The sequence below is a fragment of the Podarcis muralis genome, chromosome 7 (genome assembly GCF_964188315.1).
Source record: "Podarcis muralis chromosome 7, rPodMur119.hap1.1, whole genome shotgun sequence".
In the NCBI taxonomy this organism is placed as follows: Eukaryota; Metazoa; Chordata; class Lepidosauria; order Squamata; family Lacertidae; genus Podarcis; species Podarcis muralis.
The window spans coordinates 71,945,634-71,959,176 of record NC_135661.1 but is presented as its reverse complement, the minus strand read 5'-3'; the positions used below and the strand labels follow the sequence as shown (position 1 = coordinate 71,959,176).

Sequence of the window (13,543 nt, the reverse complement as noted above, 5' to 3'; positions counted from 1 at the left end):
TCAATCAATCAGCTTCTTGGCCTTACTAATATCTGGAAATGTCAACGAGAGCTTAACTGTTTTTGACATTGTGAAATTGGAAATGAGAAATTTTGTGCACTCAGTACAAGTTGTTGTAGAAGAGAAGGGCTTCTGCCATAGAGACATTAAGAACTCAGTCCTAAACCCACTTATCTGTGGGTGAGCCCCATTGAACTTTCTGTGACTTACATGTGGGTAAATTTACTTAAGAGTTCCCCATAAAAGGTGGGATTTGGTAGGGCTGTGTCCTGATATTTAGAAAAAAATGATAAAAATTGTAAGTAAATCAAATTAATATTTGTGAACATTTGCATATGATTAAACAGATGTTGGATGACCATCTGTCACAGATGCTTTACTTGAGATTCCTGTTTCACAGAGGGTTGGACTAGATGATCCTCAGGGTCTCTTCCAACTCTGATTCTATGATAAATTAATATTTTTAATAGAAAAAGTATACTTTCGGTGGTTGTCAGCTAAATTAGAATAATCCCACTGAAATTAATGAACATGAGTTAGTTAGGGACATTAATTTCATTGGGTCTACTCTGAGTAGAACTTTGTTGGCTACAATCCATAGTTGTCGGTTTTTTGTTTTTAAACGATTGCCCAGTTACAGATGCCCATTGCATGTATTGAAAAAAAATTTAATTGGTTAATCTTATAGATTAATCAATGAAGGATTGCATTCCTAGATTTTATTGAAGATGAGTTTCATTGCCTCCTTTCATTCCAATCCAAAATGCCTGTAAAATGCAATGGTGTAAAAGTGAAATGCCTGGGTATGGAATTAGTGTTGCAGTGTTGCCCTCAGATTAATAGTCAAAAACCTGTTTGAGGGACTTGGGTGGTGTTGTGACGAAAATAACCTTGCTAATGTAAACTAGAATCCCCCCTCTAAGTAATCCTGTGTAACAAATACATTTTGGCATTCTTGATTAGATTGTTGAATTGATGCTTCTTGCAAATCGCTTGGGTTTCTAGGTTAACCATTAAGATGCACCTTGACGTGATAGCCTTCCTTCCTCAGTCTTCCTGATCCTGGAGTCTGACCCCTTTTTTTACTTCCTCCATTCTGTCTTCCCCCTATTCCTACAGATGTACCAGACAACTTAGCCTCTCCTGAGGTCTGTGATTGCCTCCTGGTCTCAGTGGGTTGCTGCTGTTGACCGAACTGCCCCACACTCCATGTCCTTTTGTGCTCCTTGCCTCCTGCCATCCCATACCTGGTCATGCCTGACCTGATTCCTTTGTTCATCTGTGTCCTTGCTGTTCCTGAGAGGCAGCTGTGCACTCACACAATGAAGATAACTTCTCCTATCCACTATTGACAGCAGAAGTGCTCTGCTTTCTGTACAAAGCACTTTGGTAGTTGCCTGCTGTTAGGCTGGCTGTATGAATGCTTGCCCAATACCCCCCACCGCACCCTGTTCCACAGTTGTCCACAGTGGCTGACTTTTAAATGGGCAATTATTGCATTCTGCACTTTACAGTATATAAATCAAGAACTTTGCCATTGGTTGATCTGCCTAACTGCACTATGACACCGTGAATGTGTTCATACACATTTGAGTGCTAGCCTGTTAAGTTGTGTCTTGCGTTAATATATCAAAGAACTAAGTTTTTAAAAGTAAGGAGGTCCAAATATTTTGCAGGCAGACACAGTTTGAGGTGACACACTTGCACCTCTTAGGCAGGGATGAAAGTGTCTCCTGGGTTGCAGCATCCTGGCTTCCCAGGTGTTTCGGCAGTACTTGTCACATGTGGGTTCTTTCATTGTAGGTGTGGAAGGTGCAGCTTTCCAGAGCAGACTTCCACATGATCGGATGACATCACAAGAAGCTGCTTGTTTTCCGGATATCATCAGTGGGCCACAGCAGACTCAGAAGGTCTTCCTTTACATCCGAAATCGGACGGTATGTTGATTGCTAAAAGTTTGATGGAATATTCTCAGTGGTCTTTGGTACTGGGGTCTTTAGTTTTAGATGGTTGTTGTTGTTGTTGTTGTTAATTGAATTTATATACCGCCCTATACCAGGAGGTCTCAGGGTGATTCACAGAAAAGGTTGTGTATGCACTATATCTTCAAAGCACAATCTTTCCCTCAAAGAATTTGGGGCACTGTAGTTTGTTAAGGGTTACTGTGAATGGTAATTTGGGGAGGGTTAAACCACAGTGCCCAAAATTCTTTGAGGGAAAGAAGTTTCTTTGTTTTTGTTTTAATGTGCTTTAAACGCATAGCGTTTACACAGACTAAGACTCCAGAGTGAGGAAGCCACACACAGTCCTCAGGGCCAAATATTCAGATGCACCAGCTTCTTAACAACAACAACCAACCAGTCTCAGGAGGTCTGGATAAAGGAAGCTGGTAGACATGGAGACGAGTTATGACACTGCAGGAATTAAAATGTTGAAAATATTTCAGATTCTTTAAAGAAGCCCATTCTGCTCCAAACCCAGCTGTCCAAATACTGATTCTTGTGGCACATCCTGACAAACATTCATTTTATTAAGAACAGAATTTGTAGCCTTCCATGGCATTTGCATTTTAGGGCTTGACTACTCAGATGAACTATGCAGCCCAATTAACTTCTGTTTCATTAGCCATACTCTTTTCTGCACGTCACTGGGGAAGCATGCCAGTCATTTCACTTCATTAAGAACAGGGGTCAGCACACTTTTTCAGCAGGGGGCCGGTCCACTGTCCCTCAGACCTTGTGGGGGGCTGGACTATATATATATATTTTAAAATGAACGAATTCCTATGCCCCACAAATAACCTGGAGATGCATTTCAAATAAAAGGGCACATTCTACTCATGTAAAAACATGCTGATTCCCGGACGTCCGCTGGCCGGATTTAGAAGGCAATTAGGCTGGATCCAGTGCCCGGGCCTTAGTTTGCCTACCCATGATTAAGAAAGTTACCCATAGGCAGCATAATCACTGCACATTAGAATTCTTAAGTGGCCACAAAGCATATATATGAAGGGTTTTCCCCCTCAAAGCTTTCTGGTAATTACTAGCTCAGTTACAGAATTTACAACAGTTTTGTATGTTTGTGTGATTCAAATAGTTGCAGCTTTGGTTGGATAACCCAAAGATTCAGTTGACGTTTGAAGCAACACTACAACAGTTGGAAACACCCTATAATAGTAAGTTGCCATTCTTACCTTGCGCATAATTGTAAGCTCCTTGGGATACTTGACTAGTAAAGCTGGATAAAGAAAATAATAACAATAATCTTTTTCATGTACAGTCGTGCCTTGGTTTTCGAACAGCTTAGTTCTTGAACGTTTAGACTCCTGAACGCCGCAAACTTGGAAGTGACTGTTCCGGTTTGCAAACTATTTTTGGAAGCCGAACGTCTGACGGGGCTTCCGGGGCTTCCAGTTGGCTGCAGGAGCTTCCAACGTTTTCAAACGTTTTGGAAGTCGAACGGACTTTCAGAACTGATTCCGTTTGACTTCCAAGGTACAACTGTAAATCCAAACTGCTGTTACAAATAGACATTTGTACAGTCAAGTCTCTTCTTCAGGTGCTGAGCAGAAAAAGCCTCTTGTGACTATTAAAAACATATTTTGCTTGAGGTTATTTCTAGGAAAGGAGTTTCCCAATTTGTGTGTGCCTTGGGGAAATTCGCTCTGAAAATGCCTTGTTTATGTACATGCCATTCAGAGCCCATGACTTCCCCATCCAGTAGATCAATATGCGAGCTATTACTGCAGGGAGATATCTAAGGATATGAATTCAAACTAAAGCATGGTATTTCAGAATAAGCTTTCCCCCCACTATAGTGAAACTAGCAGCATTGTAGGCCTGCTCTTCAGCAGTTTGTATATTAAGGGACTTTTCTATTTTGTAGGTGATACTGTACTAGTTCACAGAGTCCACAGCTATCTGGAACGCCATGGCTTGATCAATTTTGGCATCTACAAAAGAGTGAAGCCCCTGCCAAGTAAGGAGTTCAAGTCAACACTTGTTCTTTGAATCAGAACGTGTCATTTGCTTCATCATTACAATAAAGATTTGGCAGTGGGTGGGATGGTTAATTGTTCATTTTCAGGCTTGATCTGTCATACATCGCTGTCTGGAGTGCAGACTCACCTTTGTGGTTTATGCCATATATAAATTCAGTTTGAAGCCCAGTGCTCTTTCCGCAGCCCAGCATGTCTGTTTGCCTCCTATGTTGCAGCCCTTCCTCTGAAGCTGTTTGAAGACAGTTTTGAGACTAGACTGAACCCTTCAGCTGCTAGTTCTCATCCCTAATATATTGCCCACTCATTTGTTGTGTTTACATCTTCCCTTTCTTTCACTAGAGAAATTCAAGGCAGTTAACTATCGAATCAAAATGGTTCAAAGCAGTCCCGTGGAAGGAGCCTCATCCTTTCTTTTCTCCTGCAAAATAGTCACTGAAAGCAAGAGAGGGGAGGGATTGGAGCTGCATCATCTGGCTACTGTGTCCTTCTGTAGATCTGAGTGCCTGGCCTTGTGGTGCTGTATGCCCGTCAAGTTCAGAGGGTCACTATTTATGAAATTCTGACCCTTTGGAACAATTACTTTTCTGTCAGGGTTCCAGGTTTGATCCAAGAGTTCTTTCTGGGTTGCTGATTTGCTAATATTTTCTGATGCATCTGAAAACTTAGTTCAGGGGTTTGTTCAGAAAGGCTTGGTTTGCTTTCCCTCCTAGTGCTAGCATGCAGTGTTAAGCAAATTTCTTAATCTTGTCACCTACAAATATTTCCCCAGCTGACAGAGAGGGAGAAAGAGAAAGAAACAGAAACAGTGATCATAGCTCATATTGGTCCTAGCCTTGCTTATTTCCCCAGAACCTAGCCTGGGCTAATCAGTTCCCTAACATACCATTGTTTATCCATGCATTTGTTCTTTTAGCTAAGAAGACTGGCAAGGTGATCATTATTGGTTCTGGGGTCTCCGGCTTAGCAGCAGCTCGCCAGCTACAGAGCTTCGGAATGGATGTCACACTTCTAGAAGCAAGAGTGAGTGTCTTGCGCAGTATGTCTCAGCCTTGTAATTAAGTCCAGAAGTTACTGGTCTACAGTATTTTTTACTAGGAGCCTGCTTACCTACACATACCTGTACAAATCATTTGTGGCTTACTGACAGCTCACATGATGGCACCACACATCAAAACCAGTAGAAAACCTCTGCTGAATGAGAAGGAGGAGGCTAAGATATCCCTGGAAACTGCCTGAACATCTTTACATCGCGTTTCGGTCCCTGTCACATGTACCTTTGAGCACGGCCTCTTCTGCACATCTATGTTCTGTCTTTTGCAAAAGTGTAAGATGCAAGGGTTATGAGGACAGACTTTCTCTGCAGTGGCATTTGCAATCTGTGGTCCTCTCAGGTACACTAGCGGGGTCCTTGCTGATCATTTTCTATCACTACGTAAAAACCTGGCTTTTTGAAAAAAGCCTTCTATGCAGACTGATCTATGCTGTTGTAAAACAGTAATACCCACCAGCTTGGATGGTTTTGATTAGACAAATCCATGGGGTATAAGGCTATAAGCAGCAACTAGCCACGGTGGCTGTGCTCCGCCTCCATGATTTGAGGCACTATGCTTCTGAATACCAGTTGCTGGAAACAGCAGGAAGGGAGAGTGCTATTGTGCCCATGTCCTTGCAGGTTTCCCACAGGCATCTATCTGGTTGGTTACCATGGCAACAGGATGCTGGACCAGATGGGTCATTGGCCTCACCCAGCAGCCTCTTCTTATGTTCTTAAATGGCTGTGTAGCACTTTAATAAGTCTTATTACCTGTTTTATTTTACTGTAGATGGTTTACCATTTTTATTGTAATATATTTTTATATTTTTTTGATATTTTATTTTGCAAGCTGCTTTGGGGGCTGTGTGAAGAAGAGAATGAGGCACAATAATAATTTGAATAAGCACATGAAAAACTTGTTTGTTCTTATGCAGACCTGTTTCTTGTTTACAAGCCTCTTCATTTCCCCACACAGGATGCTACAGGGCCTGAGAGATGGATTTGATTAGACACAAATTACAATGAATTCAGGCAAGAGATGAGAAATGTAGAATGATTTTGTCACCAAGAGTATAGTGGTGTAACAAAAAAACCCTAAAAGTCTTCTGATTCCCTGGCCTTTTATAACTGCTTCATGTTTTTAAGATACACACCTAAAATACTTTCTGTATATCTAAAAGTGCAGCTTGTATAACATGGAGTTTGGATTGACAGTGGCTCCCAATAGTGGTTTTAGGCATTGGAACTTGACTTTGCCACTGAAAAAACTGTGAAGCAGCCCACATTAACATTCATTTTAACCAATAACATGGCCTTGAGCCCTCTTGTTCAGTGTCCTCTTATCCTTGACCATACCTAATTCTTCCCGTGCCAGAGTGCTATTGCCAGTCTAGGGTAGACAATACTGAACTAGATAGACCAATAGTTTGAAATACAGGCAACTCTGTAACTGCTTCCGGCAGTGTATTTGAAGTTAGATAAATATTTACTCTTAATTAATACTGAAATGGAGCTCCCAGATAGTTTTCCTATTCATGCACTGACCAGACTGAGACTTAGTTGTATTACCGTATTTTTTGCACCATAACACTCACTTTTTTCCTCCTAGAAAGTAAGGGGAAATGTCTGTGCGTGTTATGGAGGGAATGCCTACGGGTGGCATGCCTACGGATTTTCCTCCTCTAAAAACTATGTGCGTGTTATGGTCGGGTGCGTGTTATAGAGCGAAAAATACGGTACGCGCCTTCAGATCATGCTTGGGATTGATGAGAAGTTCAGAGTGTGGCCGCAGGGACATAGTTACCGTACTTTTCTCTCTATAACACGCAGATTTTTTCTCCTAAAAAGTAAGGGGAAATGTCTGTGCGTGTTACTGAGCAAATGTGTGGTCCCTGGAGCTGACTCGCCTGAGCGCAGGGGCAAAAATCAGGCAAAAATCCGTTCAGATCCGGCGAGAGAGGAAGCTGTTGCTTTCCTGCATTCTGCCTCAGGGTCCTACTGCCCACCCTCTTCTGTTTCGTTTTCTGTTTGCTCAAACGGAACAAAGAGCAGGGAAAGCCCCTCCCCTCCAGGCGTCCTTCCTTCTAATTCCACTCCATGCTCCGGTGCTGCTGCGTCCAGGGAAGCATTTTAGGGATTCGCAGGCAGCCGGAAAACATGCAGGTGGGAGGGGGGGGGGGGCTGGCTTGGGTGGCTGGGTGGGGGGAAACTTTTGCCTTCCTTTCCTCCCTCCCGTTAAATCCCTCTCCTGCATTCTTAGCCAGCTGCTTCTCTGCACACCCCTCTCGTGCTCCTTGTCCCTTCTGTGTTTTTCCTTCCCTCCCCACTTAAAACGTGGTTACAAAGCACGGATCCACATGGATCCTCAGGATCTTTGCATTGGGTCACCCCAAATTCACCATCAGATCACATAGCATGTCCATGGTTACAGCCTGTACCAAAAAAATCACGCACCCACTGTTGCCTGGGGCCACAATGGTGCAAAAACGTGGTTACAAAGCACAGATCCACAGCGTTTCTCAGGATTTTTGCATTGGGTCACCGCAAATTCACAATCAGATCACATGTCTGTGGCCACAGCATGAGGCACAAAAATGATACATCCACTGTTTCATTCAGAATCCCCCCCCCCCCCTGTTTTCCTCCTCTAAAAATGATGTGCGTGTTATGGTCAGGTGCGTGTTATAGAGCGAAAAATACTGTAATAAAGAGAAAAGTAAGACAGGTGTCAGGGTAATACTTTACAGGTACAATTCTCCATCAAGCTGCTGCAGTCTGTTTCCTCTCAAGGGGCTTCCTGTTTAGTTTTAAACATATTTGGATTTACTAACCTGTTAGCCAGTTTCAACACACTTGTTTCCTACTCTGTTTTTTGGTTTCTTTTACAAGAGGGTTGAGTTTTATTTAAAATTCACTGTCCAACGCTTTTTGAAAAATAAAGCATTACTGCTAGTGTTTCAAAGGGTTTATTAAAATTAGCATATTGTTTCAGTGAAAGCCCTGTAAATGTAACCCCTGGAATTTTTCTCTCTTAAAGGATCGTGTAGGGGGCAGAGTTGCCACTTTTCGCAAAGGAAACTACGTTGCAGACCTAGGAGCCATGGTGGTAACAGGACTTGGTGAGTCTTAAAAACAAATCTGAATTCAAACTGCATCTATGGGCTAATTACTGAGTAGTTTTGCGCATTCCTTGGCACCCATTTTTTATGATTAGCAATAGCAGTACTCCATAGCTTCCCCATGAATATTTTTTCTCCCTTTTTTCTATCTGGCCTTACTTGGTGGGCCTGTGGCCTGATTCAGATTTTCAGTTTATTTCATCAGACAGTTGATCAGTCCTAGATCATTCTCTCTCCGAAAGGGAATGGTGAGAGAAAGCAAAACTAGAAGGAGAGGAGGGCTCTTCCCAATCTCACTACTGGGACTCAGAGTAAACTATCCAATATTTGTGATTAGTTTTATCTAGCTGTATTGTAAGAATGAGATGTGTTCCTTCTGCAAGTTTTCCAGGTTTCACTTCCTTCCATTTGCTAGATACAATCCCTCTGGAAATGGGAATCGAAACGATTATATTCTTCTCTGTACAATCTCTCTCTCTCTTTTTTTTAGGAGGAAACCCAATGGCTGTAGTGAGCAAGCAAGTAAATATGGAACTGGCCAAAATAAAACAGAAGTGTCCACTCTATGAAGCCAATGGACAAGCGGTAAGTTTGATGTTTCTTGGAAAGTTCACTTGAGAGAATAGTTTGGAGCAAAATTACATACTGGCTTGAAAATATAAGTCTGTTGCTAAGCTGGTGTTATACTAGATAATATTGTCTTACTGTTTAATCAAACTCGTCCTCCTACAACTTAAAGCCTTTAGCTGCTCTGTCCACATTTTAAAAGGGCTGGGTGGTATATATTGTGTGATTGGAAAGTGCTGCTTGAGCTTTTGTTCCTGTTTTACTTATGATTAACTTCAAGGATCTTTCTTGTAGGTTCCAAAGGAGAAAGATGAAATGGTAGAGCAAGAGTTCAATCGTTTGCTGGAAGCTACTTCATATCTCAGCCACCAGCTGGACTTCAATGTCCTTAATAACAAGCCTGTCTCCCTGGGTCAGGCTTTAGAAGTCGTCATACAGTAAGTGAGGTTACATTTTATTGATAACTCTGAAAATGTCCTCAGTTGTTACTGCTGCTGCTGATGAAATTAATCTGTGTGAAGAAAGAAGCCTAGATTAAATTCAGTGGATCTGGCCACTGTGTGTTAAGTATATTTTGCTGGAACATGTCTTCAGGTTTGTAGTATATTAACTCTCAGATCTCACTTTTGCCCGCATGCCTTCAGAGAAGCCCTATATACCGTATTTTTTGCCCTATAGGACGCACTGGCCCATACGATGCACCTATTTTTTGGGGGGGGGGGGAATAAAGAAAAAAAATTGTATTCCCCCAGCCGCGGGGGAAGCCCGAGCTTTTAAAAACACACCTACCGTAGTTTTTAGAGGAGAAAAGGATATCTTCCCGAAGCGCGGGGCGTTCTGCTTCAGCGCGCCCCGCGCTCCGGGCAGCAGGCTGCTATCCGCAGCCTAGGGAGCCTTGCGGGAACTCCCGCAGGGGTCCCCAGGCTTGCTGATAGCTTCCTGAAGCCTGGAGAGCAAGTGGGGTCGGTGCGCACCGACCCCTCTCGCTCTCCAAGCTTCAGCGAAAGCCTGAATTCACCCCATAGGACACACACAGATTTCCCCTTCATTTTTGGAGGGGGAAAAAGTGCGTCCTATAGTGCGAAAAATACGGTAAGCAATGACAGTGACCATTTCATGTGGGGGTTCTGTTCCAGGCCCCCATGTGTGTCAGCAAAGTGGGTAGAAGCATGCCCCACTCCTTTACACCCCACATTCCTTCTGCTGCCTTAAGGGTCCAAAAGGACCTGTGCGTTGGCGCTCACATGTCAATTCGACGCACCTAGAATGGTTGCCACTTGTATTCATGTTTGATTCTGCCTTGAACCAAGGAGGAGACTGCCAGTCAGTGGGCTTTACACCTTTCCTTGAGTGTTAAATACGGGTTTCTTGTGTTTTTGAAATGCTTGCCAAATGTTTCTGTATGCCCCACCACTTCATCTGGGAATTTGATGGAGTTGGCTGCTGATGGAAGGCAGTTTCACACATGACCAGAACAGTACTTTGAGGCAGCTGCTTGAACTGCTATCTAGCAAGTGTTGCAATATGGCCTAAGCCATGTGTGGAGAACTTCATACCCAGGGGTCAAATGCAGCTCTTGGGGGTCTCTCTTTCTGGCCCTTGGGGCTTTCCCAGACCCCCCCCCCCCACCGGCTCTGCTTTGCACCCTCCTTGAGTGTTTTTGTGTTGGTAGAATACATCCTTGAACTCTGACAATGTCTCTTGCTTGTTTGTATGGAGGATAGGGATATGTGTGTGTGTGTGTGTGTGTGTGTGTGAGAGAGAGAGAGAGAGAGAGAGAGAGAGAGAGAGAGAGTAGAAACTACCCGATACAAAGGTAATATTTGAATTTGTCGCTCAAGCCACTTTTGCCTTTGGACCTGCCCACAAGAGGCATGTGCCTTGTAGAAGGTTTGCAGAAGGGAATGTGGATCTTGGGCTGAAAAATGTTTCCCTATCCCTGGTCTAGGCCCTAGATACTGCTGCGGCCTGAAATCCTTACTCTACCTCTTGTTTTGCCATCTGCCATTCTTTCTCTTTTCCCTACGTAGATTGCAAGAGAAGCATGTGAAAGATGAACAGATTGAACACTGGAAGAAGATAGTGAAAACTCAAGAAGAGCTTAAAGATCTTCTTAATAAGGTCAGATGCTTATCCCAGCTTGAGACACGCACAGCTCCGTTCCCTTTACGTACAACTTACTTCTTGGTGTAGGAAGGTTTTGGACCCATTTTGGGGTCAGTGCAGTGGCTTGAAAGAGTCATTTATCTGTGCAGTCCTACATATAAGAGTATGATACGCCATTGCTGTAGAACAGAGCTTTCCAAACTTTTCAGGTTGGTGACACGCTTTTTAGACATGCATCATTTCGCGACACAGTAATTCAGTTTTACTAGCAAACCGGAGGTTAAACTAACCCCTTTCCAGCTCTGGGCAGAGTGTGGGGAGCATTTGCCCAGCAAACCTACAGTACACCTTGCAGCCGATACACTAATGTGTCGTGACACACAGTTCAGTAAGCTCTTCTGCAGAGTCCTGAAAGGTACAAAAGGGCTTTCCCCCTCTCTTCCTGCTAAGTGTTTTTTCTTTCTACCCCACCCGCCTTTATAGATGGTGAACTTGAAAGAGAAGATAAAGGAGCTCCACCAGCAGTACAAGGAGGCATCTGAAGTAAAACCGCCTCGAGACATCACTGCAGAGTTCCTTGTGAAGAGTAAGCATAGAGATCTTACTGCTCTCTGTAAGGTAAGGATCAATGTGAAAATGGCTTTGCCTACTGAATACATTTCTTTTTGAAAAAGAGTCCTCCAGCTGCTTTATATCACAGCTCATGTAGTTTGCACTGCTACATATGACTGAATTTTGCATCTCATTTTTGGATTGGTGCATAAAATTTTTTATTTCATGAAGCTGTGTGTGTGTGTGTCAAGGCAAGTTACAAAGATGTCATAGAAGATAGTTAAGCATCGTTTCAAAAAACAGCATAAAAAATAACTGAATGTAGCATTAAAAACAATACAAAATGAACAACTGAGGCAGAATTCTTTTTATCCAGCTGAAGAAGCCTGTTGAAACAAAAAATGTTTCCAGAAACTGCAAATGGTGGGCTGTGCAGCCCCGCTGGTCAGTCCTAAAAGTTATAGTAGAGAAGGAAGATTATCTCCTATCCTCCTCGGGCGTAATAATTACAGAGACCTTACTGGCTTCAACCAGAAATCAGCCAATTTAGTGTTGCCAGTCCCATGCTATGGAAAACTCTTCAAGCAGAGATTCAGCAGCACTCTTGCTTTTGACTCTCAGAGGTCTCTTAAATATTTTTTTATACTGACAACACCTATGCAGCTATTAAAAACTTCTTGACTCACCAATCATTTTAATAATTATTTTGATCTGTTTTTAATGTTTTTATATTGCCATGTATTCATATGGCTGTATACCAGCCCAATATTTTATCAGAGGGTAAATACTATTATAAACACTAAATAATAAGAGATTTCTTCAACATTGCGCTTCAGTAATGTTCTCTTTATCTATGCACTTATCAGGAGTATGATGAGCTGGCTGAAACACAAGCAAAGCTGGAAGAGAAGCTTCAGGAGCTAGAAGCCAATCCTCCAAGGTATAAAAATGTAGACGCACTCATCTGAGTGGCTGGATGCTAGTGAAGGTGCTCCCCCCCCCCTTTTAGTTACGTCTTCCTTGAGTTCTGCTTGTCAAAGAGATGCAGTGGAATAGTTCAGGTGATGAAGAATAAGCCAGTGGTTCTTGAACGGTGTTCTGAAGACCAGAGGGTTTTGTCGTATTCACAGCTAGTCCCCAAGTTCATGGTGAAAGTAGCATTCTGAAGAGTTGGTGGTTTCTTGGAGGCTCCCACCGCATGTCGAAGAGGAAATTTGCTTCTCAGCCTAATGTTAGTTTTAACCAAAAGTGGTTTGCAGTGGTGGAAGCATCAAAGAAAGCTTTGCAGTGCGCACAGTTCTCTCCTGCGTGCACATAGCACTTAGTTCAGTTGCAGCAGAAGGCAAATGCAGCACTTGAGCTCTAATTCATACTGCCTTTCAAGCATCACCTTTCACAATTGTTTTATTTATTTCATAAAATTTGTACACAACTTGATTGTAAAAAAACACACACCCAAAACCTCAAAGTGGCTTTAAGGGGAGTAAACGTGGTCCTCGACAGAGCCGTGTTTAAGAAAAACTCAGTAAATTTATTGTAAAGCAAAAAGCCTTCACGGTTGAAGCAAGCTGCCATGGGATATAAAATCTGGAAGCTAGAAATAGATATTGAGTGAACAAGTGCGTAGGTTAATAAGTGCACCTTAAAATGTTGACAACTTAAGAGGATGAACAATGGGGAAAAGTGGTCAGGGGGAGGGTACCCTTAAGGATAGGGATAATTTCAGTTGGCTTATCACTAGGATAGTGTGGAAGCTATAGGACTAGATGTGAAAACGAAAAGAGGACAAAGGTATGAAATAGTGAATTGTACATGGGAGAGAGGATTTTGACTGCTCTTCAAGGGACTGGATGAGTCCATATTTCACCTTCTTCCCCCCCCCCCCTGTGGCTTATGCTCTTATGAGCCTTCAAGGCAGAGACCAGTCTCTTCCTGTTTATAGACCCACTCTGAGCTGATAGGTTAATATGCAGTGCAATAAAATTAATAAAAAACTGGGTGCCGTCATCAGCAACATTGGATAAAATCTGAATGATTCTTCGATCAGTAACTTTTCAGCCTTAAGGTGAAAAAGAAGTGAATGAGTTCCTCTCAAATGTGGCTGTAAGCACAAGGTATATCCAGTTGTGTTGAAGGGCAAGAGGTTTGCAAGCCACCTGATACAGG

The 13,543-nt window shown here is 42.8% G+C and overlaps 1 protein-coding gene across 1 annotated transcript in view; it reads left to right on the top strand.

Annotated features, from left to right (window-relative positions):
* Positions 1-13,543, top strand: part of KDM1A (lysine demethylase 1A) — a 39,765-nt gene that overhangs the window by 19,881 nt on the left and 6,341 nt on the right. The window contains exons 4-13 of the mRNA XM_028742723.2: positions 1,804-1,937; positions 3,097-3,175; positions 3,886-3,978; positions 4,914-5,020; positions 8,071-8,152; positions 8,643-8,737; positions 9,014-9,156; positions 10,750-10,840; positions 11,309-11,443; positions 12,244-12,317. Of these exons, the coding sequence (XP_028598556.2) occupies positions 1,804-1,937; positions 3,097-3,175; positions 3,886-3,978; positions 4,914-5,020; positions 8,071-8,152; positions 8,643-8,737; positions 9,014-9,156; positions 10,750-10,840; positions 11,309-11,443; positions 12,244-12,317 (1,033 nt within the window). The remainder of the gene's footprint in view (positions 1-1,803; positions 1,938-3,096; positions 3,176-3,885; positions 3,979-4,913; positions 5,021-8,070; positions 8,153-8,642; positions 8,738-9,013; positions 9,157-10,749; positions 10,841-11,308; positions 11,444-12,243; positions 12,318-13,543) is intronic.